Source organism: Phyllostomus hastatus, unplaced genomic scaffold (genome assembly GCF_019186645.2).
Source record: "Phyllostomus hastatus isolate PE091 unplaced genomic scaffold, TTU_PhHast_1.1 phas_contig_1162, whole genome shotgun sequence".
NCBI lineage: Eukaryota > Metazoa > Chordata > Mammalia > Chiroptera > Phyllostomidae > Phyllostomus > Phyllostomus hastatus.
Window position 1 is genome coordinate 9027401 of NW_025333537.1, and position 26665 is coordinate 9054065.

At 37.6% G+C, this 26665-nt stretch overlaps 1 protein-coding gene across 7 annotated transcripts in view; it reads left to right on the top strand.

The window, feature by feature from the left end:
- ATXN2 (ataxin 2) overlaps nt 1-26665 on the top strand; it is a 97698-nt gene that overhangs the window by 15386 nt on the left and 55647 nt on the right. For 6 of the 7 annotated variants that reach the window (XM_045845214.1, XM_045845168.1, XM_045845205.1 and 3 more), the window contains exons 2-5: nt 9398-9434; nt 11071-11130; nt 11632-11703; nt 12293-12443. In XM_045845214.1, coding sequence (XP_045701170.1) covers nt 9398-9434; nt 11071-11130; nt 11632-11703; nt 12293-12443 — 320 coding nt within the window. Of the gene's footprint in view, nt 1-7607; nt 7677-9397; nt 9435-11070; nt 11131-11631; nt 11704-12292; nt 12444-26665 lie in introns of those variants that run through there. The other variant, XM_045845223.1, reaches the window with a different exon arrangement.

Sequence of the window (26665 nt, forward strand, 5' to 3'; positions counted from 1 at the left end):
TTTAGTATTTTGGCTATCTTCTGTTATTGACTTCTAGTGGGTAGAGGCCAGGGGTGCTGCTAAACATCTTCAATGCGTAACACAGCCCCACAGCAAAGAATTATTTGGCCAGAATGTCAGTAGTACCAAAAACCCTCACAAACCGCCCTTGACACCTTTGATCAGTCACAGGACCTTCTCCGTACACTGCACAAATCTTTCTTTTGCATTTCAGTTATATCTTCACCTTTCTTGAAATCATAAAGCATAATATGCTGAAAATATTGCATATCTTCCATCCTTAATATTAAAATGGCTGCACAAAAATTCACCAATTTTGAAAAGTTTTTTTAATGCATGCTGATATGACAGCTGTCACAGTACAGTCTTAACAAAATTGTTTCTAATGAAGTAAAAGAAAACTGAGCACTACTGGAGCCATCGTACTGAAAAAACTAAATAAACTCTTAGGCCAACCCACTATTTAGGCTTTATGGGCCCTATAACTTTCTCTGTTACATATTCTTCCTGACTTTTCTTCCTTTTTTTAAACAACCCTTTAAGAACTTAAAAACCATACTTTAGAGGCCAGATGAAAACAAGTTGCCAAGCCTATAGTTTGCTGACCCTTGATTTAGAGAATGATTATTCTGAAAGCTTTCATTTCCTTTCTTTTCTATCCCCTCTTCTTTGACTCGCTCACTGACTTATTAAGCATGCATTAAGTATATATCATATGCAATGCACAGGTCCTCTGTGCTAACTTTGGTAGATGATATAAAGGTGAATATGATACTGTCAACCTTGGTGGTTTGGGTTTTGTTTCACCCAAGAGCTCTTAGACAAGGCGTGATGGGTGTTGTAGTCTAGGTGTTCATTTTGCCACATGATGTGCTGTTTGGGACTACATCTGTTTCTGGTACCTTCTAATTTTCATGAATGCAAGGCTGCCAACTGCATAGTTTTCTCCAGTTTGGGTCTGTGACTCCCTGTGGGAGCATCATTTTTGGATTTGCACAGAAAGCACCATGTGATCAGACTCTGAGTAGTGGGCATATGGCGGGTTCACCAGCAACCATAATGCAAGGCAGATATGCTAAATTCCAATCTAGAGACTTAGAGAGAACACCATATGTGTGATCGGGATGGCATGGTTCAAGGAAGACTTCTTGTAAAGGTAACATTTGAGTAGGCGGGGTAGGATTAAATTTTTATTTACCAAAAAAAATAGACATTTTGGATAATAAAGTAAAAGTAAGTCACAGTTTCTAATTTTTTTTTCTTTCACATGTTTATTTTCAATCTGATATTTGCAGTCAGCAATGCCTTCTTCTTTGTGTTGGGTTGGCCAAAAAGTCTGTTTAGTTTTTTCTGTAAAATGAGATAAATTTTTCATTTCCACCAATAACATTATTAATTTGGATATTCTGAGTATGTTGGCTATCTCCCACATGGTGTAATGTTGATTGTTCTCAATTAATGTTTTGATTTAATTGCTGTCAACTTCAACTGGTCTACTCGACCGTGGAGCATCATCCAGTGAGAAATCTCCAGCATGAAACTTCATAAACCACTTTTGACATGTTCAATACACCTTCCCCAGCATACTGCACAAATCTTTTTCTTGCATTTAAGTTGTGTTTTTCTTTTTCTTGAAGTAATAAAGCATAATATGCCAAAATGTTGCATATCTTCTTCCATCTTCAGTATTAAAATGGCTGCAGAAAAATTCACCAATTTTGATTTTTTTTTAAATACATGCTGATATGACAGCTGTCACTATAGAATCTAAGAAAATTGTTTTGAATGACATTAAAGACAACTTAATGGTGCTAGAGCCATCTTAGGGAAAAAACCAAATGAACTTTTGGCTAACCCAGCATATTACATAAGATGAAATACAGTGTTTTGAAGTGAACTATAAAGTAAGATACAGGGTCTATTTAACAGCAGTTTCTAATTTTTTGTTTACATTAAAGATTTCATTTGTTTATTTTAGAGAGGTGGGAAGGGAGGGAGGAAGAGAGAAACATCAATCAGTTGCCTCTCATACATGTCCTGAATCGGGGACCAACCTGCAACTCAGGCATGTGCCCTGATCAGGAATGGAACCAGTGACCTTTTGCCTTGAGGGAAGATGCCCAACCACCTGAGCCGCACTGGTCAGGGCTCCAACAGTTACTGATTTTTGAAAGTATTTTGTTTATAGTTTTAGACTTAACAGAAAAGTTTGCAACAATAGTACAAATAATTCTATATGCTTTACCTATCTCAAGTAACATTTCACTATGTTAATTTTTTAATTTTCTCATGTTAAAATACACATGTAATTTAACATAAAATTAAAATTATTTTATCAAATGTGTGAGAGACATGGTGCTCCTCAGCCCTGCATACTTTAAAATGTATTTTTAAATAAGAAGGACATTCTCTTGTAAAACTATGGGAATTAATAGTATGTCAAACTATTATCTATAGGCCATATTGGAATTTTACCAGTTGTTCTTCTAGTGCTCTTTACAGCAAGTAAATAATTTCCTCCCTGGTCCAGGAACCATTCTAGGATTATATGTTACATTCAGGTGTCATGTCTTTATGGGTTCTTTTAATCCAAAGTACTTCGTTTGTTTTTCTTTGTCTTTTATCACTTGACACTTTCAAAAATTAGTTATTTTGTAGAATGTCCTTTAACTAGGGCTTGCCTGATGTTTTCTTGTGATTCAATTCAGATTATGCATTTTTGACAGGAATAGCACAGAAAGTGATGCATGTGTTCTGTTGTATGATATCAGGAGTTAAAAACATGGTATGCATTTGACCTGTTGCAGGTGTGGTTAACTTTGATCACTTAATTAGGATGGTGTCTGCTAGGTTCCTTTACTATAAAGTTATTTTTCACTGTTATTAACGAATATCTTGTGGGGAGTTATTTTGTGACGATACTCATTTAAATACCCTGTTTTTCCTTTAGTAGATTTAGCATCCAGTGGCAATTTTTGCTTGAAACAGTTATTATGGTGGTTATCAGATGGTAACCTCCTAATTCCATCATTCCGTGTACTGTACATTAGTAGTTGGAATTCAGTTGTCAGGTCAGGAGTGGGATGAGAGGAGATGGAGCATGAGATGATTTCTCGAGGTGAAAGACAGCGGGGTTCTGGCTCAGGGCGGTGCACACAGTTTCCGTGAAGAGCTTACCCTTCACAGCCCGGGAGCTGTGAGAAAGTACGGAGAGTTCAGGTGGAACGCCTCTTCTTCCTGATGGGTTGGTCTTTTTGTTATAAAATACCCTTTTTATCTGTACTAACATTTTTTCATTGCTTTTTTAAAAAGATTTTATTTATTTTTAGAGAGAGGGGAAGGGATGGAGAAAGACAGGGAGAGAAAAGTCGATGTGTGGTTGCCTCTCATACCCCCTACTGGGGACCTGGCCCACAACCCAGGCATGTGCCTTGACTGGGAATCAAACTTGCGACCCTCCAGTTTGCAGGCTGTCGCTCAATCTATTGAGCCACACCAGCCAGGTGTGGGTTTTTAGAGAGATTGATTTTTAGAGAGAGAGAGAAATATCAATTTGTTGTTCCACTTAGTTATGCATTCATTGGTTGCCCTGACCTGAGATCGAACTTGGAACCTTGGCATATCGGGATGATGTTCTAACCAACTGAGTACCCAGCCAGGGGAACATTGTTTTAGTTTGTTTTGTCTGATGATAGCACAGCCACTCCAGCATTCTTGTATGTGCTATTTGTGTGATATGTCTTTTTCTGTCCTTTTATTTTCATTCTACAGGGTCTGGCAGAAGTAATGTCTGCTTGAGCGTGGTTGGTAGGGTAATAATATGGATGTAATAATTCATAGTTTTAATTAGAACATTTCACGTAAAATGTCATATGGTGTGCTTATGTGTGATATTGTTGTAGATTTACATGCTTATTATTATTTTGTAATAAAAAGGGGTGTTAGTTGTGCCGGATCCAGTACTTGTATCTTTGAATCGAAAGTATCTTTTTTATAGACCGTGTATAGTTGGATCTTATTTTTTTATCCAGTTAAGCCTGTGTATCTGATGATTCTACTAATAATCTACCAGTTACCTTTGACTGCAGTCTCCACTGTTTTATTTTTTAAGCCTCACCTGAGGATATTTTTATTGATTTTAGAGAGGAAGGTGGGGGGTGAAAGGAAGGAAGGAAGAAGGAAAGGACAGAAAGGAAGGAAAGGAAAGGAAGGAAGGAAGGAAGTAAAAAGAAAGAAACTTCTGTGTGAGAAACATAGATTGGTTGCCTCCTGTACACACCCTGACTCAGGATTGAACCCCTGCAACCTAAGTATGTGCCCTAACCAGGAATTGAACTTGTGACCTTTTGGTATATGGACAACACTCCAACTGAGCCACCTGGCCAGGGCAACCTCCACTGTTTTTGGAGCACTCATAGGCATGAACTTAACTAACTACATACAGTTGCAAATGAAGTTACTTTGGGAAGAGAATCTGAGGTGTTTTTTTTTTTTTTTAATCAAACTTACTGAATGAGTGACACTGGTGAACAAACCTGCACAGGTTTCAGGTGCACAGTTCTACAACACATCTTCTGTACACTGTACTGTGTGTTCTCCACCCTAGTCAAGTCTCCTTCCATCACCATTCATCCCTCCTGTACCCTCCTCCACCTCCCCCACCCTCCTGTTTTGTTTTAATTGTGGTAAAATATACATAACGTGAAAGTTACCATGTTAACGAGTTTTTAGAATCTGTTCTTATATTAAATTTATTGGAGGAATAGCATTGGCTAATAACATTACATAAATTTTAGGCGTGCAATTTTATAGTAAATACAGCATCTGTATACTCTAGTCTGTGCTTGCCGCCCAAGCCTAGTCTCCTTCCTGCACGTTATATTTGACTCCCTTCACCCTCTTTGTCCTCCCCCGCTCCCTTCCCAGGATAACACCATTCTGTCGGCTGTCTCGTAGGTTCATGTTACTTGCTTGTTCTGTTGCTTTTTGTTTTATGTCCCATATCTGAGTGAAATTGTACAGTTTTTGTCATTCCATCTGGCTTATTTTACCTATAATACTCTCAAGATACATTCATTTTGTTGCAAGTGGCAGTGTTTCATCTATTTTTATGGCTGAGTAGTATAACCTTTTTTAAAAGTAGTTTAGTGGCATTAGGTACATTCACATTATTGTGCTACTACCACTTCTGTAAAGTTCCAACACATTTTCACCCCGAAAGGAAGCCCTGTACCCTGTAAGCAATTGCTTGCTTCCTATTTTAACCATTCCCTAGCCCCCGGCATTTACCATGCTACTCTCTCATCTATGAATTCTACTTATATCTCAAGTAGAATCATACAACAGTTGTCCTTTTGTGTGTGGCTTATTTCACCTAGCATTTCTTGAAGGTTCATCCATGCTGTAGCATATATCAGGACTTCATTTGTTTTTAAGGCTAATATTTCATTGTGTGGATGTACCACATTGTGTTTGTCTATTCATTGATTGACATTTCAGGGGTATTTTTTTTCACATTTTCATTATTGTAAATAATGTTGCTGTGAATATTGATGTACAAATATCTGTTCATATCCTTTCAGGTACTTGGGCATATGTTTATAGGTGAAATTCCTGGATCATATGGTAATTCTGTGTTTAAGTTTTTGAGAACTGCCGTACTGTTTTCCACAGCAGTTGCACCCTTTTACTTTCCATAAGCAATGCACGAGGAGGGTTCCAGTGTCACCATATTTTTGCGAACATGTTATTTATTTATTTATTCTTAATAATAGCTATCTTAGGGCTGAAGTGGTAGCTCATTGTGTCTTTGATTTACATTTTCTAATGACTAGTGATGTGGAGCATATTTTCATGTGCTTTTAGGCAAACTGCATTATTTCTTTGGAGAAATGCCTATGGAAGTCTTGCCCATTTGTGAATTAGATTGTTTTTTAGTGTTGTTTAGTTGTTGGAGTTCTTCATGTATTCTGGATATTTACTCTCTTGCCAGATACACAATATGCAGATATTTTCTTCTGCATGTTGTCTTTTCACTCTGATAGTACCCTTTGCACAAAAGTTCTAAATTTTTATAAAATTCTTACCTTATATTTTTTATGTTGCCTATGCTTTTGGTATCACAATTAAGAAATCATTGCTAAATTCAAGGTTGTGGAGATTTTCCTCTGTTTTTTTCTGAGTGCTATAGTTTTAACTCTTAAATTTGGGTCTTTGATCCATTTTGAGTTAATTCTCTGTGTCATATAAGATAACAGTTTGGCATCATCCTTTTGCATGTGGATATCCATTTTTTCCAAAATTGTTTCTTGAAAAGATGTTTTCCCCATTGAATGCTCTCAGTCCCCTTGTTAAAAATTAGTTGCCCACAAACATGAGGATTTAGCCCTGGCTGGTGAGGTTCAGTCAAGTGCCCGCCTACAACCCAAAAGGTTGCCAGTTCGATTCCCTGTCAGGGCACACGCCTGGGTTGTAGGCCCGGTCCCCAGTTGGGGGTGTGCAAGGGGCAACTGATCGATGTTTCTTTCCCTCTCTTTCTCCCTCCCTCCTCCTCTCTCTAAAAATAAATAAAATCTTTTTTAAAAAGAATTTATTTCTGGGCTCTTGATTCCTTTTTTTAAGGATTTTATTTATTTCATTTTTAGAGAGGGGAAGGGAGGGAGAAAGAGAGGGAGAGAAACATCAATGTATGGTTGCCTCTCACATGTCCCCCACTAGGGACCTAGCCCGCAACCCAGGAATCGAACTGGTGACCCTTTGGTTCGCAGGCTGGCACTCAGTCCACTGAGGCACACCAGCCAGGGCTCCATTGGTTTTTATGTCTGTCCTTATGCCAGTACCACACTGTTAATTACTGTGGTTTTGTAATAAGTTTTTGAAATTGGGAAGCCACACTTAGCTTTTGTGTGGTACTTTTTGTGTGACTTGAAGTTTATAATAATTATTCCTCTCCCCATGCTGTTTTTTCTGCTGTCATTTATTTGTTGCAACTGTTAATTTGTTAGGTTGAATTTACCACATTTTGGATTTAACTGATTTGTAACTTCATGATATCAGTTAATACATTTTGCCCCATGTTTCCTATAAACTGGTAGATTTCTAAACTTGATTAAATCTAGGCTCTGACTGCAGTACATCAGAAGGCACCTTTTTTTTTGAGTTAGAGAAATTGTCTCCTGTTACCTATCTTCAACAGTTTCAAATTCATGCCATCTTATTTCATTTTTAACCCCATCAGTTTTCTCCCCCTTGCCTTATTTTGAAGCAATGTAAACTTAATATTTTTGTAAATTTCTTGGTGTTAATTTGGCATTTTGAATCACACTTAAACCTCATTTAATAGCTATTGGAAGCTGAGAATGCGGAATATAGTTTTGTTAAATCTAATCAATCTAATCATAAGTATATTTAGGACTAGAATGTGATCTTGGCTTTTAATGTTCATTTTCGTTACTGTATGAAATATTAGTATGCTTTGTTTCAAAATACTAAAGAAAAAACAAAAGTAAAGGCATACTCTGAGTGGATCCAGAAAGAGAAAAACAAGAATGCATTGGGGATTTTATCAGTTACAGAGAATGCTGCTATGATGTGTTAACATTCCCCTTGGGTGCCCAACCACCTGGTATATCAAGGGAAGCCAGTGGTTTCCACACTCTGTACCACTTTATACAATGGTGAGTCTTTTACTGTTTTCCCTGTTGAACTATTTATTCTGAGTAAATTGGATTGTCAAAACAATTGGTGCTCTTATAAGTCAAATACATAAATGTATAGTCAATGAAAAAATAGTGTGACTACTATAAAAGAATTTTATGTTTTAAACTCTTAAATAGCTTTGTGGGGATGCCACATGAGTTCAGGAGCATGTAATTGGTGCCATTTGCTTCAGTCTTTCAACTGTGGATCTCAGCAACCACTAAAGATAATCCTTTTAAGCAAGATTTAGCTGTTTTTTTTTTTACCCTTTGGCTACAGAGTACAAATAAATAGAAAAACCTAGTAAATTCAAATAATGTTTGAAAAAAATGTACAAATTTTATTGGCTTAATTGTGAGATTAGCTTATTCCCTACGATGCAATTTCAGAGAGGCAGTATAACTTAAAAATAAAAAGTCTGGACTTTGGAACACCTGGTTCAAATATTACTCTGCTACTCATGAACTGGGTGGCTTTGGTCAAGATGTTTAACTGCTAAGGTTTGGTTTCCTCACCTGTCTGTAGCATAGGGGTGAGAGACCTGACATTGTATTTCTGTAGCGTATGGTTTGTGGTCAGTTCTGTAAATAATACATTATCAGTCACATTCTTTAGACTTCAGGAATTTCTTTGTCTGCGCTATGTGTGAGGCAAAGAGTTACAGAATCAGAATGTTAGTAATGGAAGGAATCTCAGAGGTGATTTGGTTCAAGACATTATTTTCTAGATGAGAGAAGGTGGCAGAGCTGCAGACCAAATCACAGTCAGCCCTGGCCCTGGAGTGTGTTAGATCAGTGCAGCTTTCCTGGGATTGGCACTGTTTGTGCTGCTGGACTTTCTGGACCTGAACTGTGCTTCTCTTTGAATGTTTTAAGTTTGTGGCTTAATTTCAGAGTTGTAATTTTATCAAAATGAGATTCCAGTTCTGTTATTCCAGAGTAACTAATGTTTATGAGGAATATAACATTTCATTTTATTAATTTTTTTTTTTTTCATTTCATAAGGGGCCTACTCTTTCCTAATGGAACAAGCCTTTGGGTGTATTATGTTCTCTAATTAAATTAACTTGAAAATAGAGTCCATATTACTGGAAATTACTTGATAGCCTGCTTTGTGGGTGTACTGCATTGTTTTGGGGGTGGGGGAAAGGCACTCGTTACATAGATTCCGACAGAGGCATTTATTATTTAGAAGTGAAAGTACTTTCAGTGATTTAACTTATTTGCAGATGTTTTTCTGCAGTTGTAAGTACAGTGCCTATTTTTAGAGGTGAGGGAAAAATACGGGAGGTGACTGGGCGTCAGGCACATCAGGAATAGAGTCTATATTTGTTCCTGGGTAGCTTTTTATAACAGAGTGATTGGTTACTTTTGGAGTAAAGACTATTATATTTAGTATTGGTTATGCCAGTAGTCTATTTTTATTTTTACTTCATTTATTTTAGTTTGATAACTTTCACTTTCTTTCCTCCTTCCTCCCTTTCGTGACCCATACCTGTTCTGGGCCTCTGGGCCAGCGAGTCTTGGAGAGAGCCGCACCATGCTTAGATAGATGGCTTTTATACTTACTGTCGGATGATCCCGCCCCACAGATTGAGCACCTGTGCTTCATTGGAATGGGTTATAAGCTGTGTTAAATTTGAAAATATTTTTAGCGTATTTAGTCTATTGAATTTAATAAACATATTTAATTTTTTCAGAGGTCGAAACAATAACAAGGGACTGCCTCAGTCTACGGTGAGTAACCTGAATGTCATTTGTTTGGGAAATTGGTAACTAAAATGTGATTTCTACACCATAGACCAGTAGCCTAGGCAAAATAACTCCCCTCTCTTCAGTGTCATAGGTCAGACATATATACAGGGACTGGCACAAATAACACCCCTTTTTTGTTACATAAAAATCTTTTATTACGAAATCAAAAGCATGTAATGCTGTAGCATAACAATATCACACCCAAGCATACCATATGACATTTTAGGTAAAATGTTCAAATTGCTATTCATCTTGTGTGAGACATTTACATACCCTACCAACCACACTCAGTAGTGTTACTTCTGCCAGAGCCTGTAGGGTAGGTAGGGTAGGTAGGTAGTTAAATGTGTGTATATACATAATTTTTTTTAAACCCTCACTTGAGGACTTTTTTTTTTCATTGCTTTTAGATAGATAGGAAGGGAGAGAAAGAAACATTAATGCGAGAGAGAAGCATCATTTGGTCCCATATGCACCCAGACTGGGGATCACATGCACCTGACTTAGGATCAAACTCACAACCTAGGCATGTGCTTTGTTGGGAAATCGAACCCGTAACCCTTTGGTTATGGGGCGATGCTCCAACCAACTGAGCTACACGGGCCAGGGCTCAGATTTCTTTAATAGATCAATACTGTTTGGTATAAAATTATTAGCTTTATATGTGGTTTTTGATGACTGTATAAATGGTGAAATTATCTAATATTTTTCATGTATGATGATGTCATGTGTTCTTTTATAAATGACTGAAGGCAAATTTTTCTCCTAAAAAGTAAGTGGAACACCAGAACTGGAGTTCGCAGAGCAATTTGGGTTTTTGACTTGGAATTAATGTGCTATCTTTTATTCCTGTCACTTTTCTCCCTTGGAAAGGGCCTTTTGGTTTGAAATTTCAGAACTTTTTATCAGTGAAATTAAATTGGGCATGAGTGGGAGAAGGTATAAGTTCCACATGATGGAAGAAAATAAATGAGAAGCCTAGTAATTTTTGAGACTTTGTCTTTTTTGGACGGATTTTCTTTTTTTAGAGTCAGGGAGATACACACTTTGTAGTATGTAATAAGGCATGGTGTGGATTGATCCATATAGCACTATCCTTGATTCATGCGTGCTGAGAGCATGTAGTCAAGGGTCTTGTATAGAGAGGCCCCCAACTCTATCCTATTGATCTAGTAAGACATTCTCAATCCTTTTAGTGTACAGGTCTCTGAATTTTGGTGCATACAATTTTATAACAATCACCATAATCAAGATAGTAGAACAGTTCTGTCACCTCCAAAAATCCCTTATGCAGCTTTATAGTGAAACCTACTCCCCAACCATTGATCTGTGTAGTCTGTTCCTATGGTCTTATCTTTCCTCACATACATGAATTCACTTTTGCTTTTTGTATTATGTATAGTTGAAACATTGTTGGTTGGTATGACTGATTTTCATTTTGAACACCTAAGCTTCTCTTCTCTAAGGAAGCAAAGGCCAAAGTAAACCAAATCTTTCTTTAATGCATATAAGGTATTACAAACCTAACTAAACATTTTGTAACAAAATAAATGTTAATTGTAATATATATGCAAGGATAAATACCTATTGCTAATAATGTTTTTTCTTAATATTCCAGATAACTTTTGATGGAATCTATGCAAATATGAGGATGGTTCATATACTTACATCAGTTGTTGTAAGTTGTCAGATTATTGGGGAGAAACTGCCTTGGGAGTACAAGAAAGTAATCTTACGAAGTTATAAAATGTGGGTGAATGATTCTCTGTGTAACATTTTTAGGTCATATTTAATCAGGATAATTTAGAAAAAAGAGATAAGAATTCTACCCAAATTATTGTACCTCTTATTATAAAAAGCATTCTTGTTAACATTGCTGTGTATATAACATTGGTAGTTTCATTAGTAGTTTTTTAGTGCATTATTTTGTCACCTAATAAATTTGGAGTTAGAAATACTTAACTTCAGTATTTAAGTTTCTGCTGTAAATTCTGAGCATGATACTCTGAAGAATTTTGAGCATTCAGTGTATTGTGTTTTAAAAATTTTTTATTCTGTCAAGGGAACACTGGATATGTTGAATGGAGCCTGATAAGCTATAAAAAGTAAACTGAAAACAATTCCCCCCCATGACTGAGTAGCACACTGTTTCCTTGATAAATTCATTGTATGTTTTTAGGGATCCAAGTGTGAAGTACAAGTGAAAAATGGAGGTATATATGAAGGAGTTTTTAAAACATACAGTCCTAAGGTAATTTTTACTCTTTTCCTTTTTGTTAAATGTGAAAGCTCATGAATCATTAATTACCACATGTGTGTGTGTTTCCCGACAGTGTCTGTTTAGTTTCTGGTTTAGCAATCTGTAGTTACAAGGTGGATGTGTTTGTCACATTTTCACGCCCAGTGCTTTACCTTTAAAGCACTTTTTAAAACCACTTTGAATGATTTTGCTCTTTAGTTTCAAATACTGATTATTTTATAGATGGTATATATAATCAAAAAGACTTGTTGCTCCGTGTGCTTATTAAAATATTTTGACCTTTTCAAGCATTGTGGACCAGAAGAGTGTGGGATTGGGTTGTTCATATGTTTACCTTCTTATTACTGTTGATGTCCTGAAGACATACCATTGTAGCAAAGACCAACTTTTAGGTGAAAGGATTTTAGAATGATGGAAAGGGTAACATTGTATTTCTGAGAAAAAGATATAACTATAAATTCTCTTGAGATAGATTTTTTTTGCCAAAAGCATGTAAGAATAGTACTTTGATGTGCTGAAGAATGCCTGTCAAGTTTTATTTTATAAATGTTTAAATATTTATTTGTGTTTTTCATTTTAGTGTGATTTAGTACTCGATGCTGCACATGAGAAAAGTACAGAATCCAGTTCAGGGCCAAAACGTGAAGAAATCATGGAGAGTATTTTGTTCAAGTGTTCAGACTTTGTTGTGGTGCAGTTTAAGGATATGGACTCCACTTACGCAAGAAGAGGTGAGTTTTTATTTCCTAAATATACTTCATGCTTTATAAGATTTGTTCAAGCAGACTCTACAGGCTTTTTAAAAAAGAAATACGAGCTTTTAAAAATAATCTGATTAGGACTTCCGGCAAGATGGAGGAATAGGTGGACGCACTGTACCTCCTCGCACAACCAAGATTAGAACAACAATAAAATACAGTCAGCATAACACCCAGAACCGACAGGGGATTCATCTGAAGGGAAGTCGGACAGCCAAGAAGTTGAAGTAGAACTGTACATCCAGACTGGTAGGAGACAACGAGCCGAGCGGGCGCGGGGCTGGCGCGGGTCGGCAGCGCACGGAGGTCGGGGGAGATTTGGCGCGGAATCGGCGCGACAGCCATCGGGCGCAGGAACGCAGCGGTGGACCCTGAGTACGCAAGCTGCGGCTGCTGGACCCAGTGGGGCAGCGATTGTGGACCAGGGCAGAGCTCGCAGCCCAGGAGCCCGGGGAAAGGTCTGGGCCCAGGAGAATTGAACTGCCGCCATTGATTCCCTCCCGCCCCCGCCCCCACATATAACGTCACAATCTAGCGACTGGGGCGCCCAGCCCCGGTGAACACCTAAGGCTCCGCCCCCCACCTTAACAAGAGCGACCAGACCGAAAAAGGAGAGACAGGGAAAGACATAAGACATGTGTGCAACAGAGCAGATCAGTCCCCCAGGACTCATCCTTTTGAGCGACCAAGAAATAGCCAATCTATCAGATGCACAGTTCAAAACGCTGGTGATTAGAAAGCTCACGGAATTGGTTGATTTTGGGCGCAATTTAGATGAAAGGATGCAGGTTACCATAAAAGAGATGCAGGAAGATACGCGGAGGAGAGCCAATAGAGAAAGGAAGGAATCTGAGTCTCAAAACAATACAATGGACCAGAAGGAAGATAGAATCAACCAAGCAGGAAAGCATGATGAAATAAGAATTAAAAAAAATCGAGGAGAGCCTTGGGAACATCCAGGACACCTTTAAACGTTCCAACATTCGAATTATAGGGGGTACCAGAAGGGGAGGAGCAACAAGTGGAAAAGTTATTTGAACAAATAATAAAGGAGAACTTCCCCAATCTGGCAAAGGAAACAGTCTTCCAAGAAATCCAAGAAGCTCAGAGAGCCCCAAAGAAGTTGGACCCAAGAAGAAACACACCAAGGCACATCATAATTACATTAGCCAAGGTAAAAACGAAGGAGAGAATCCTAGAAGCAGCAAGAGATAAGGGGACAGTAACCTACAAAGGAGTTCCCATCAGACTATCAGCTGATTTCTCCAAAGAGACCTTACAGGCAAGAAGGGGCTGGAAAGAAATATTCCAAGTCATGAAAGACAAGGACCTACATCCCAGATTGCTCTATCCAGCAAAGCTGTCATTTAGAATGGAAGGGAAGATAAAGTGCTTTTCAGATAAGGTCAAATTAAAGGAGTTCATCATCACCAAGCCCTTATTTTATGAAATGCTAAAGGGACTTATCTAAGAAAAGAAGATAAAGAAAAGACATGTATAGTAAAAGGACAGCAAACTCACAATTATTAACAACTACACCTAAAGCAAAAGCAAAAGAAACTAAACAACTAGAACAGGAACAGAACCACAGAAATGGAGGGCACATGGAGGGCTAGCAATAGGGGGGGGTGGGAGTAGGGGGAGGGGGGAAAAGTATAGAGAGTAAGTAGCATAGAATGTAGGTTGAAAATAGATAGGGGGAGGGCAAGAATAGTACGGGAAAGGTAGAAGCTAAAGAACTCATAAGAATTGCACATGGAAGTGAACTAAAGGGGGGGGAACGTGGGTGGGAGAGGGGGTACAGGGTGGAGGGGAGGGAAGGGGGGAAAAGGGACAAATGTAATAGCATAATCAATAAATTAAAAAAAAATCTGATTAAAACAAATGGGAACTTCAATGCATTTTTGTTGGGAAATATTTAAAACTTGAGTGGAAGATTCCTTGGTGCTTATAGTAGGATAATGGGAGTTTGTGTTTTATTAAAAAAATAGTTTATAAAGGATTTTCTACAGTTTTATGGTTAAGAATGCTACTGGTTTTATGCAACTGAAAATTTCTTGTCCCATTTGTTCTAATTTATTAGTTTTATAATGCTTATAATTTTATTATGCTTATGGTTCTATAAATGCTCTGGAAAGAAATCAAAAGCACAGGACTAAGGTAGAAAGGCAGAGAGCTGTGGATAGAAAATGATTATTTAATGAAGATAAATAGTAAAGTAGATCATGTATACTAGAAAAAACATTCGGCGTGTGGGACTATATTTTGAGAATATAAAAGTAATGATGTAGTTATGTTAAAAATTTAGAATGTTTCAAGTATGCATCGAGGAGGAAAATGTAGGAATTGCTGTTACTCAGGGAGCGTACTTTGCAGTGCTGAGTGTTCAGTAATATTGAAAGAGTTCTGGGCAATTTTGAACTTGGTTCTAAAATTCTTAAATTGATTTTTTTTCTTTTGGTCAAATTCCACAGTCACTTCTATTGCAAATTATAACTCAACAGTTGTTAATTTTTATGATTCAATTTGTGACTACAACTGTTTTTATTGTGCTAATTTTTTTACACTGTTATTTAGAAGTTGCAAGCCACCCAAATGTTAAAGCCTTTCTCTTGGACCTCTTAACAGGTTTCTCACCTATAGTCTTTGCAAGGTGTCTGTGTCTCTGATTCACAGCTCTTTGTCTACGCATCCTTCAGTGGCCATACAAGGAAACAAGTCTTTTTTCACTTGTTGCCTTTGGAATTGATCTTGTTTATGGGTAGAGGTACAAATATATATATTTATACTTATACTGTTGTAGCATTTCACTGTTTTAAATTAAAAAAATGACTTTGGAACATAAGCCAAAGGGAAGATAAAATTTTAGTTCAATTTAATACATAGCACTCTGGAAAATGTACTGGCAACAACAACAAAATGTTCCCTGTTCTATTGGGTACCAGGACATTTAGCTAACAGCCATTCATGATATGCTTTGTTTTTTGTTCTTAAAGTGAATTGGCATTTCCTAAATTTGGAATGTAACTGTTAGTTGGAGATACAATATCCTATTCTTTGATCCTCTTCAAAATTAGTATCTTCAAATTTTTATTTTATTTTTTATTATTTTGTATCTTTATTACTCAAGTAATTTGTGTTTATTGTAGAAAGCCAAGAAAATACAGATCAGAGTGACAGCTTTGACAGTGTTTAGTACATTCAGTAAGTGAATAGATAGATTTTTATATAGTTTTCTTGATGAGGACATCCAATAGTGGAGTAATTTCAGGTGTTTTATTTAAAGACTGTAGAGGTTTAGTGAATTATACAATTGTGTCCAGTGCATAGTATCCTGAAAATAGTGTTAAGTCACATGTTTAGGATTTCTGGTTTCTTAAGCCAGGTTCTTAACACTATTCTGGCAGAAGTTGTCTTCTATGAAAGTATTATTACAGGGCTTCTGGTTAAGATGGCGGCATAGGCAAACATGGCTCATCTCTTCATACAACCACATCAAAATTACAGAATAGCCATCACTCAGAACCATCAGAAATCGAGTTGAATGGAAGTCTGACATACAGCTAAACCATACAGCTAAAATATAGAACAGCCATCACTCAGAACCATCAGAAATTGAGTTGAATGGAAGTCTGACAACTAGGGAATTGAGGAAACCGCATCCATCCAGACTGGTAGGAGGGGTGCAGACACAGAACGGGCTGGTCCCACATACACATGTGGTGGCTAAAAATTCAGGAGGGGTATCTTGGGACTGAGGAGCCCCACTTCCACACCAGGACCCTCAGCCCACGGTTCCAGTGCCAGGAAGATAAGTCCCCACAACTTTTGGCTACAAAATTTAGCAGGGATGCGTTGGTAGAAGAAACTGTTGGAGCCCCAAGCTGTTGCTCTTAAAGAACCCACAAATGGACTCTCATTCTGAGCTCCAACATGGGAATAGCAGCTTAAAAGGCACCAGTGGAATACTGGGAGAATCTGAAGTGTCTGGTATCTAGGTGAGCCGAGGCCATTGTCCCTTTTCTAAACCTTTCCCCCACAGGCAAGATGGTGCCATATCTGAGACTCCCATTAACCTGACTAACACTGTTTGACCCACCTTGGAGATCCCCAGAAACTCTGCCCCACCCAACTCATGGGCCCACCTAAGCTGCTTTTCCATGTGAATGGCTGGTCTTGGCTCCTGCTGCACAACTTCCTAAATCCTCTCAGACAAGCCATAGCTGGCCTCAGTGAGCCCCAGGTCCTTCACTAGCTGCAGCCAGCCTAGATTCACAGCTTGGCTTCGCCTGGAAATCTCCAAGCTCAGCACAATTAGCAGCCATCTCAAATTGCTTTATAGCTCAAGCAGGGTGGCCCTGGGCAAAACACAGGTGGAGGCTGACCTTGTCTTGTACCACTCAGGAAATCCCAGGGTCAGTGTACCCAGTGGACAACTACAGACCATGTCAGAGCATCACCACCCTACCCCTGTGCAGCTGACCCTACATGGAGGGTGGAGGTTGATGGTCAGTGGTCACAGTCCATCCTTGCAGCTGACTGGCCTGGGTAAATCCCTCCTGTTGACCTGCCAAAAGTAACCAAGGCTCAACTACAAGAGGAGGGTGTACTCAGCTGACACAAAGGGTGTACCTTGAGTACCTGGCTTAAGTGATAGGGGAGGCTGTGCCACTGGACCCTACAGGATACCTACTATATTAGGCCACACTACCAAGACACAGAGTCAAACACCTCTACCTAATACATAAAAACAAACACAGGAAGGCTGCCAAAATGAGGACACAAACATGGCCCTAATAAAAGAACAGATCAAAACTCCAGAAGAAGAGCTAAATGAAATGGAGATGAGCAATCTATCAGATGCAGAGTTTGAAACACTTTATAAGGATACTCAAAGAATTTAGTGAGGACCTCAGCAGTATAAAAAAGATCCAGTCAAACAAAGGATACACTAATTGAAATAAAGAACAATTTACAGGGAAACAACAGTAGAATGGATGAAGCTGAGAATCAAGTCAATGATTTGGAACATAAGGAAGCAAAAAACAACCATGCAGAACAAGGAGTAAAAACAATCCCAAAAAAATGAGGATAGTGCAGACAGCCTCAACTTCAAGATAACTTCAAGAAGTCTAGCATTCACATCATTGGGGTTCCAGGAAAAGAAGAGAAAGAGCAAGAAATTGGAAATCTATCTGAAAATATAGTGAAAGAAAACTTCGCTAATTTGGTGAAGGAAATACACATGCAAGTCCAGGAAACACAGAGTCCCAAAATAAGATGGATGCAAAGAGGCCCACTCCAAGACACATAATTAAAAGGCCAAAGGTTAAAGATAAAGAGAGAATCTTAAAAGCAGCAAGAAAAAAGAAGTTATTTACCTATAGGAAGGGTTCCCATAAGATTGTCAGCTGATTTCTCAAAAGAAACTTTACAGGCCTGAAGGGCTTGGCAAGAAATATTCAAAGTCATGAAAAGTAGAGACCTATAGCCAGATTGCTCTTTGCAGCAAAGACATCATTTAGAATTGAACGACAGATAAAGATCTTCCCAGACAAGAAAAAACTAAAGGAGTTTTTTAGGAGTTTTTTAGGAGTTTTTTCCCATTATTATAGGAAATGTTAAAGGGACTTATTGAAGAAAAATAAGATAAAAACTGTGAATGATAAAATGGCAAAAGTACGTATTTATCAACAGTTGAATCTAAAAAACAAAGTGAGCAAACAAGAACAGAGACAGAATCATGGATATGGAGAGTGTTTTAATGGTTTCCAGGCAGGAGTGAGGTATGGGGGAATGGGTGAAAAAGTGAGGCTATTAGGAAGTACAAATAGGCAGTTACAGAATAGCCATGGACATGTAAAGTGCAGTACAGGAAATGGAGTAACCAGAGAACTTATACTTATGACCCATGGACATGAACAATGGTGTGGGGATTGTCTGAGCAGTGTAAGGGGTGCTGGGTGGAGGGGGGCAGAGGGGGAAAATCAGGACAGCCGTAATAGCATAATCAATAAAATATAATTAAAAAAATCTTTAAACATGCAAAAAGAAAATTATTATGGAGATACTGTTAGTATAGAGAAAACTTTTTTAGAATAATTAATTGGCATGGTTCGTTAATTATAAAAAATAGAAATCACGGAATTTAGTACTGCTTTTATTTTATGTTAAAGACTCACTCAGATTTCTAGTCCCTTTGAATAAAGGAAGGTAGGGTTTAACCATTGATTCTTAATTCTGGGTTCATATTTTAGTTATCCATGGAGCTTCTAAAAATGTCTAGTTCTCAATTTTAGAGATTCTGACTTAATTATAATTAGCCTCAGAGAGGCTCTGGGCATGTGTTTCCGAGGTGCAGTCAGGGATGTGAACCTCTGGGTTCACGTAAGGTCCTAGAAACAGCTCTTTTCTGTGGGTCTTGAGGGTTGGTACTTTATTTCCCTGCCTCACAGGTGTCTTTTTGTCTCAGGATTGGAGATTATCTTGAATAGTCTGCTGGTGTTAGTTTGATACTACTATTGTGCATTTTAAATGGGTAGATGGATTGAGGTTTTATTTTAAAATTTTTAAGGGTTTATAGAGGTAAGTGAGAAGGAAGACACTGTTTTCTTTCAGAGCTTTTCTCTTAATTTTCTTTGTAATAGTGATGTCTACTTCTTAAGGTTGGTAATAGCTAAATTTTGAGTGCATAACCTGTGTGTCAGACTCTCTGCTGTGTGTTTTGTGTGCATTGGTTTCATTTTAGTCATTACAACTTCTTTCTGAAACTGGGTATGATTATTATCCATATGTTGTAGATGAGGAAACTGAGTCACAGTTTTAAGTAAGTTGGTAAAAATGAAGGCACAAACCCAGCATTCTCTCACTCCAGGTCTTGTTCTTAAATGTTATGCTGTAGTGACATAAATCAGGGGGTCTTATATCTTGTTTAGCTGAGTTGTGTCAGTAAATCTGCTTTTAGCTTAAAGGATTTCCCTACAAATGAAGCTAAAAGTAAAACCAAAATTTTCAGTATAGTATAAAATTCAAATTTTTATATGGGTTGAGATTCTTTTCTTTTTTAAGTCTTAGGCTTTATTTTTGGAGAAACTATTTAAAGTTAGTAAGGTCGATGTGGCTTTTAAGTTCTTAATGCTAGCTAGCTTTATTGACGTCAGTAAATTTTAAAACTTGTCATATTTATATACAAAAAATGCAAATGAGTAAGAGTCTTAGAAATAGTAGATAATCTTGTTATGATCTTGTGAGTAAATTTCATTTGCTTTCTTGAATGTTATACATGTATCAGTTTGAATTACGGGCAAAATGAAAATAGCTTTACATCTTATAAGCTGTGGATTCCTTTTGTACACACATAATTAGCATTTTATCCTTTTTTTGAATTCAGTTGCAAACAGATCTAGAATATTTTCAATTTTTTCTCTTCTTTTTTTATAAATTTTCTTTTCAAGCAACTGGCATGTCATTTCAACTTGCTTTTTACTTAGTTTCCTGTCTCTTTCTAGTGTTCCTTTCTTACCTGCTTTTCTCCCTCATCCTCTTTCTGTTGTTCCTATTATTGCTCCTTATTCTTACGTTGCTCTTTGATTTAATACTCCAACCGAACTATGTTTTTACTTCTGTGGCTTCTCCTACTTTTTATTTCATTCTTCCTCATGATTCTTTCTATTGCTTTATTTCCATTGTAGTATTCTCAGTCTAAAGAACAGGAGTTGGTAAGCTTAAGGCCTGTGGTCCAAATGCACTCATCAGTAAATAAAGTTTTATTTTAACACAATTATGCCATTTATTTATGCATCATCTGTGGCTGCTTTCATGCTACAGTGATGCAGTAGCAATAGAGAGTGATGTAGTTGTAATAGAGAGTATATGGTTTACAAAGTCAAAAAGCATTTAATAGCTGGTGCTTTATAGAAAAAGTTTGCCCATTCTAGTCCTGAATCATTTTCCCTACTGCATTTAGGCTGTTAGGTCTGATCAAAAATACATACCATACTGGTTTTGGTGAAATAACACAGAATATACTTTGTCTCTAACCTCATGCTTTGACTGTAGTCTGATACGGTATAATTCCATTTAATTTCTTATTTGTGACCATTCAAGTTGGATTTAGCCTGAAGAATCACTTTGCTTACCAGCTCCTTTGTCATAGTAAGTGAAAAATCATATACGATTATTGGGAGTGCTCTCCCATCACCAGCCGCCTGCCCTTCCCCAGCTACACACTTGTCTTCCTCCCTGCCGGCTTGTTCTCTTTCCTTTGGTGTTCAGTGGAGGGAACACCTCACCTCCTGTTTAGTCTCACCTTCTCCAGTCATACCCTGGGCTCTGTCCGTCTCGCCATTTCCGGGGTCTTGCTCTTATATCACCTCTCTGTTTCTGAACTCTTAACCTCTTCTTTTCCACTTATTCCTTCCCTTTAGCCTGAAAACTGATTCAAATCCTTCTCATCCTAATAAAAGGATCACTTTTTATCTCGAATTCTTGTAGTGGCTATTCTGCCTTTCTTCCTTTCTTAACCAAGCTTCTTAACTGTGATTTTCCACTGGACTTCTCATGCTGTTATAATCTGCCTTTGATACTCACAACTTGGAAGCTTCTGAGGCTGCCAGTAACCTTTAATTGCTTGTTTTTTTGGTGCTCTTTCTCAGAGTTTGCTGCATTTGACACTGCTGATTTCCCTCCTTCAGAATCTGCTCTTCACATCTATCTTATTAATCATTCCTTTAATACTTGATTTTTGGGCTTTGTTGCCATCACACTGCCCTTAACGTGTTTGCGTTACCAGTGTTTTTCTTTGCCCTCCACTTACCCCATGTCAGCTGCTTGTATATACTTGTACTTTCAGCCAGCACATTGACCCACCCCATATTGGCCATATCATTCACTGATAACGTTGTATTATAATTAGATGTTTCGCTGTTTCTCATTATTATACTTTGAGCTCCTTGTATGTGGCTACTGTATTTTTTTTTATCCTTGGAGGCTAATCCAGTGTTTTGGCACATAGTACAGGTAAAAATATAAATGTCTTTTGAATGAATGAAATTAGAGTCTCCATGTAAAGAGTGAGGAAGCTATAAGTGGTCTTATGTGAATAGCCCAGCAACAAATATTATTGAGCTGTAGAATGTGTACATTGCTGTGTTTGTCACTATGGACAGTACAGAGAAATTCAAGACTTAATCTATTTTGGGTCCCTTTTGAGAACTTAGTGAAACTGTATACCTTCACCTTAGAAAGAACACACATACAGACTTCTACATTTAATTCCATGGTGTCACAGTTCCGTAGGGAGTTTGTATACTCCATGTTAAGAAGCTCTGCTTTAGGCATTTTCAGAGTTGTGGGTACCAAGCCATGGGGAAAAAGGCAAGAAAAGTGGGATATTGAAACTGGTGGCATAGTTTTCCAAATGGAGTCCTCAGACAAGTTGTAATTAGGGGAAGCTGGGATGTGAATGTGTGGTTTAGAGAGCAGTGTGAAATAGTGTACAGATTATTTAATTCCAATATTGCACTGTTGTGTTCTCCTGTGGTTGCCCTGTAGGTCTGATAGGACCAGGTCCTGTGAGTAACAGAGGGATCTCTTCTGATGGGCGTGACATCAGGAGTGCCATGGCAGCCATTTAAGAAGAGTCAGATCCTAGAGTAGGATATGGCCTGGGAAGCCTTGGATTCTGAGAAGTTTAAACGTGTTTCAAATTCATTTATGGTTGGTGCTTTAGTGGGGTGGGCAGACCACAGCCTTGCAGCTGAGTAGGCACGTTCTTGGAGCTAGAAGTACAGTAGACTTGATAGATGGGCAGGAAATGCTTAAGTTGGATGGGCAGCCAGCCTTAAAGCTGGTTGATCAGGATCAACAGCCTGCCCTTTGGGCAGGAGGGAGGAAAGGCCCTGTGGTAGGTAGGCACCTCGGGTGGTGGATAGGCAGGTGGTCTTATGGCTGGGGGCTATCCAGGTAGGTGGGCAGGAAAGCCCTGTAAGGAGGGTTGGCTTGGGCTTTTGGGAGTCACTTTTCTAGTGAGCCAGCTCTAAGTAACTCTATTGTAATGCTCTTTTGTTAGAACCATTACGAAGTTTATTGCTTCAGCTTTTCTGTGGGCTACTAAAAGAAGGATTTGTGTCCATACTGGGGGCAAGTAGACTAGCATTTACTGAGGTCACTGTGTAGGTAGCACAGAGATTATTAAGATGTTAAAAAAAATGGTATGGTAGAATAGGTGAGGGAAAGCTAAATGGAGTAATTTGAGATACATAGTAGGAAGTTGCTTATTAAAATAAGGTGACCTTAAAATTTTTGTTTATACATTTTTATAGCATATAGAACTTCTCTGCTGTATTTATTTGTATGCTAAGGTCAAAAATATGTTTTTATTTATTAAAAATGCAAAAAAGAGGCCCTGGCTGGCATAGTTCAGTGGATTGAGCGTAGGCTGCAAACCAAAGCATCGCAGGTTTGATTCCCAGTCAGGGCACATGGCCTGGGTTGCAGACCATGGCCCCCAGCAACTGCACATTGATGTTTCTCTCTCTCTCTCTTTCTCCCTCCCTTCCTTCTCTACAAATAAGTAAATAAAATCTTTAAAAATGCAAAAAAGTAGAATACAGCATAAAGTAGAATTTAATTTACACAAAATTAAAATATTGTTTAGTACTAAGAGTAAGGTGGTCTGATTCAAGATATGTATGGAAACTAAAATTTCTGTTTTTAATAGCATTAATCAGCTAGACTATATAAAATAAAAACATTCATAATAGAAACAGAACTTGAAATATGTAAAAATAAACATCATATATATGGATAAGCTGATGACCTATAAAAACACTACAGGAGGACCTAAAATATTTGACTAAGTAGAGAAATGTTCCATACTTTGAATGGAAATATGTAACTCTATAAAGTTTTCTGTTGTCCTCAAATCTCTAAAGATAATTTCTGTGTTGTAGAAATCGACAAAATGATTCTAAAGTTCTTTTCTACAGGAGTCACAAAAGAGGACTTGCCTTACCATACAGTAAAATGTATTAGAATTAAAACATAGTTATCACTCTGGCTGATGTGGCTTGGTTGTGGGTTCAGTTTCAGGTCAGGGCACATACTTAGGTTGCAGGTTCGATACCCTGTTGGGGCCCTTCAGTTGATATTTTGGGAGGCAATCAATTGATATTTCTCTCTTCCATCGATGTTTCTCTCCCTTCCTCTCTCTCTAAAAGCAATGAAGATTCCTTGGGTGATGATAAAAAACAAACATAGTTAGTTACCACAGTGGTAAAGAATACAGAATCCAAAAAAGTCAATTTATATAGGTATTTTATTAATATATGATAAAGATAATACTTAAATATGGAGTAAAGGTGGACTTTGAGGAAATTAGATTTACACTTCACACCAGTCACCAACGTGAAACTTAAGTGGGTAAAGAGGAAAAAGCATTAAAACTATTATGGAAGTTCTATAACAAATCTGTGAATTGATATCATTTAGACATGGGGAGGGACTTTATAAGCATGCCATCAAAGCAAAAATTCATGAAGTAAAATACTGAAATATTTGATTATAAAAAAATTAAAGACATTTGAAGAAGTACCATAAATTTTAGAAGACATGCTGTAAACTAGGAAAAACAGAGTAAAGATAGTCTATGTACTTCACTAGTAGTCAAAGAAATGTAGTTTCAAAGCAGTGGGATGTGATTTTTTTTTTTCTCTCAACTTGCTTGAATGGTAAGAGTGAGAAAGTTTAATACTTATCTTGTCACAGTGAGAGACTCCGAAAATGACTTACACTCTATGTGGTCAAACTGTCTAGTAGTTAGCTCTGAATGAGCCTAGGACATTTTCAGGAGGACAGTTTACTTGTAGTATTGTGTAATGCTAGTATACCCAGTCGCTGTCTGGTTTTAGATTTATTTTCTCTTGCTCTGCAGAGTCTCATTGGAGTCTTATGAATAGCAGATATGTTAAAGCTGGTAATAAAGCAGGGCAGTGAAAGAATGTGGATAAATTGTCTCCATTTTAATGTCTATTACATGTGACTAAATATAAAGCTGATTGCTTTTTTTACCCAGATAGCCCTGGCAAAGAGTTTTAAGTGAGCATATGCATTTGAACAGTTGCTTTTCTAATTTATAGTAGAAGAGAACAGCCTGAATCTGTAAACTGTTTTATGTATTTACCAAGGAAACAAACACATGCATGTAGCTGTAAGAATTGGAATTCATTTATTTCATTTACTTTTTCTTTACCTATTTCTGAACACTTTGGCTATAGGGTTGAGAGTACGTTTTTGTAAAAGACTACTGTGTTGGCTAATAGTACTGGCAGTTCAGTTCCTAAATTTCATATTTTGATTCCTGAATATTTCTGAATTTACTTTTTTTGCCCTAAATTTTCTACAGAATTACTTACTTTCTTTTTCTTTCTCTCATTCTTTAACTTTTGAATTGCTTTCCAAATGTTGAGTTACTAATTACAGTTCCTTTTATGTTACTAGAAGGCTTAGAAAAACTAAGATGAAACATTTTATTTAAAAAATAAATTGCTGCCCTGGCAGGTGGTGTAGCTCAGTGTATTGAGCATGGGCTGTGAACCAGAGGGTCGCTGGTTTGATTCCCAGTCAGGACACATGCCTGGGTTGCGGGCCAGGTCCCCAGTAGGGGGCATGTGAAAGGCAACGATACATTGATGTTTCTTTCCCTCTCTTTTTCCCTCCCTTCCTTTTTCTCTAAAAATAAATAAATCTTTAAAAAAACTAATTTGCTTAAAGTTTTAACTACAGAATCCAATTTGTACATCTCACAGAATTTTTTTTAGTAGGGAAAATAAGAACTACTGTTTTTTAAGTAGGAAATATTTTTCTCACAGGGATATTTTTCTGTTTTTATGTCATTTTATTATAACACTATAAAATTTAATTATTCATTTTATATAGGAAGAATGTGAGGGCTTTTTTTATTATTATTAATGCAATCTGGAGCAAACTAGAGCTATAGGCTTTGGTATTCCAGCTTTGGATCATATAATGTAGCATCAGGAGTACTTGTCTGGTCGCTTGTGAAGCCTCTGCCCTGTGCTCTTTCCGAATGGTGCATTGGTGAGACGTCTGTTTTCTAGTCATGTTCTAGGCTGCTTCGTTGGTCTCTGTAAGAAGGACAGAGACACAGATTGCAAACTAAATATTTTTAATGAGAACAGTACTTTTGGGTTTGCTTTTTCATATAAGTTGATTCTTTCCAGACTTTGGTCAAAAGTGTACTTAAATCAGATCTCCAAAGAAAACAAAATGACTTGGGTGGTTTGGTTTGGTTTTTAATTCCTAATTAATTTTTTAAAACGAAGCAGGTGGCATTTGGACTAAAACTAAAGACTCGACATACTGTCCTTTTGGAGCTGCTCGTTGCTCAGGAAAGAACTTACCCAGGTGGTTCGCTGTGTTTCTTGGAGCTCATTACTTCTGCTTTTCCTCTGCTGGCTGTGCCCCTTTGAAGCTGGCAGCCTTTAGGACTCTGCCTACCTCAGCTCTTCCGATAGCCTCGGCCTCAGTTGTCTTGCTAAGGTGCTCTCTCTCATTTGTTTCTTGAGCAGTATATTTACTTTAAGTTATAGGGCTCAGGAATTTTTTTTAAGATTTTATTTATTTATTTTTAGAGAGGGAAGGGGGGGGAGAAAGAGAGAGAGAGAGAAACATCAATCTGTGGTTGCTGGGGACCATGGCCTGCAACCCAGGCATGTGCCCTGACTGGGAATCGAACCTGTGATGCTTTGGTTCGCAGCCTGTGCTCAATCCACTGAGCTACGCCAGGCAGGCAGGCTCAGGAATTTTTTATGGAGATCACAGTCCAACGTAACTGCTGCTTAGAGAACAGAATAATGGCATTTTCCTGGTAGTTGTATATAGCTGCCAGGAATAGAAGACCTTTCCACAACTTTTTAAGTGTATTTATATATAATATAAATACATATCTTTAGATGTATTATCTATTTTGACCTAATTTTTTGTATAAAGGGTGAGGTAGGTATCCAACTTCATACTTTTACATATCGATAACTAGTTGTTCAAGAACAACCTGTTGAAAAGACTCTTTTCCCCATTAAATTGTCTTGGCACCTTTGTTAAAAATCAGTTGACTGTATAAATTAAGGATTTATTTCTGGGCTCGCAATTCTGTTTCTTAGATCTATATGTCTGTT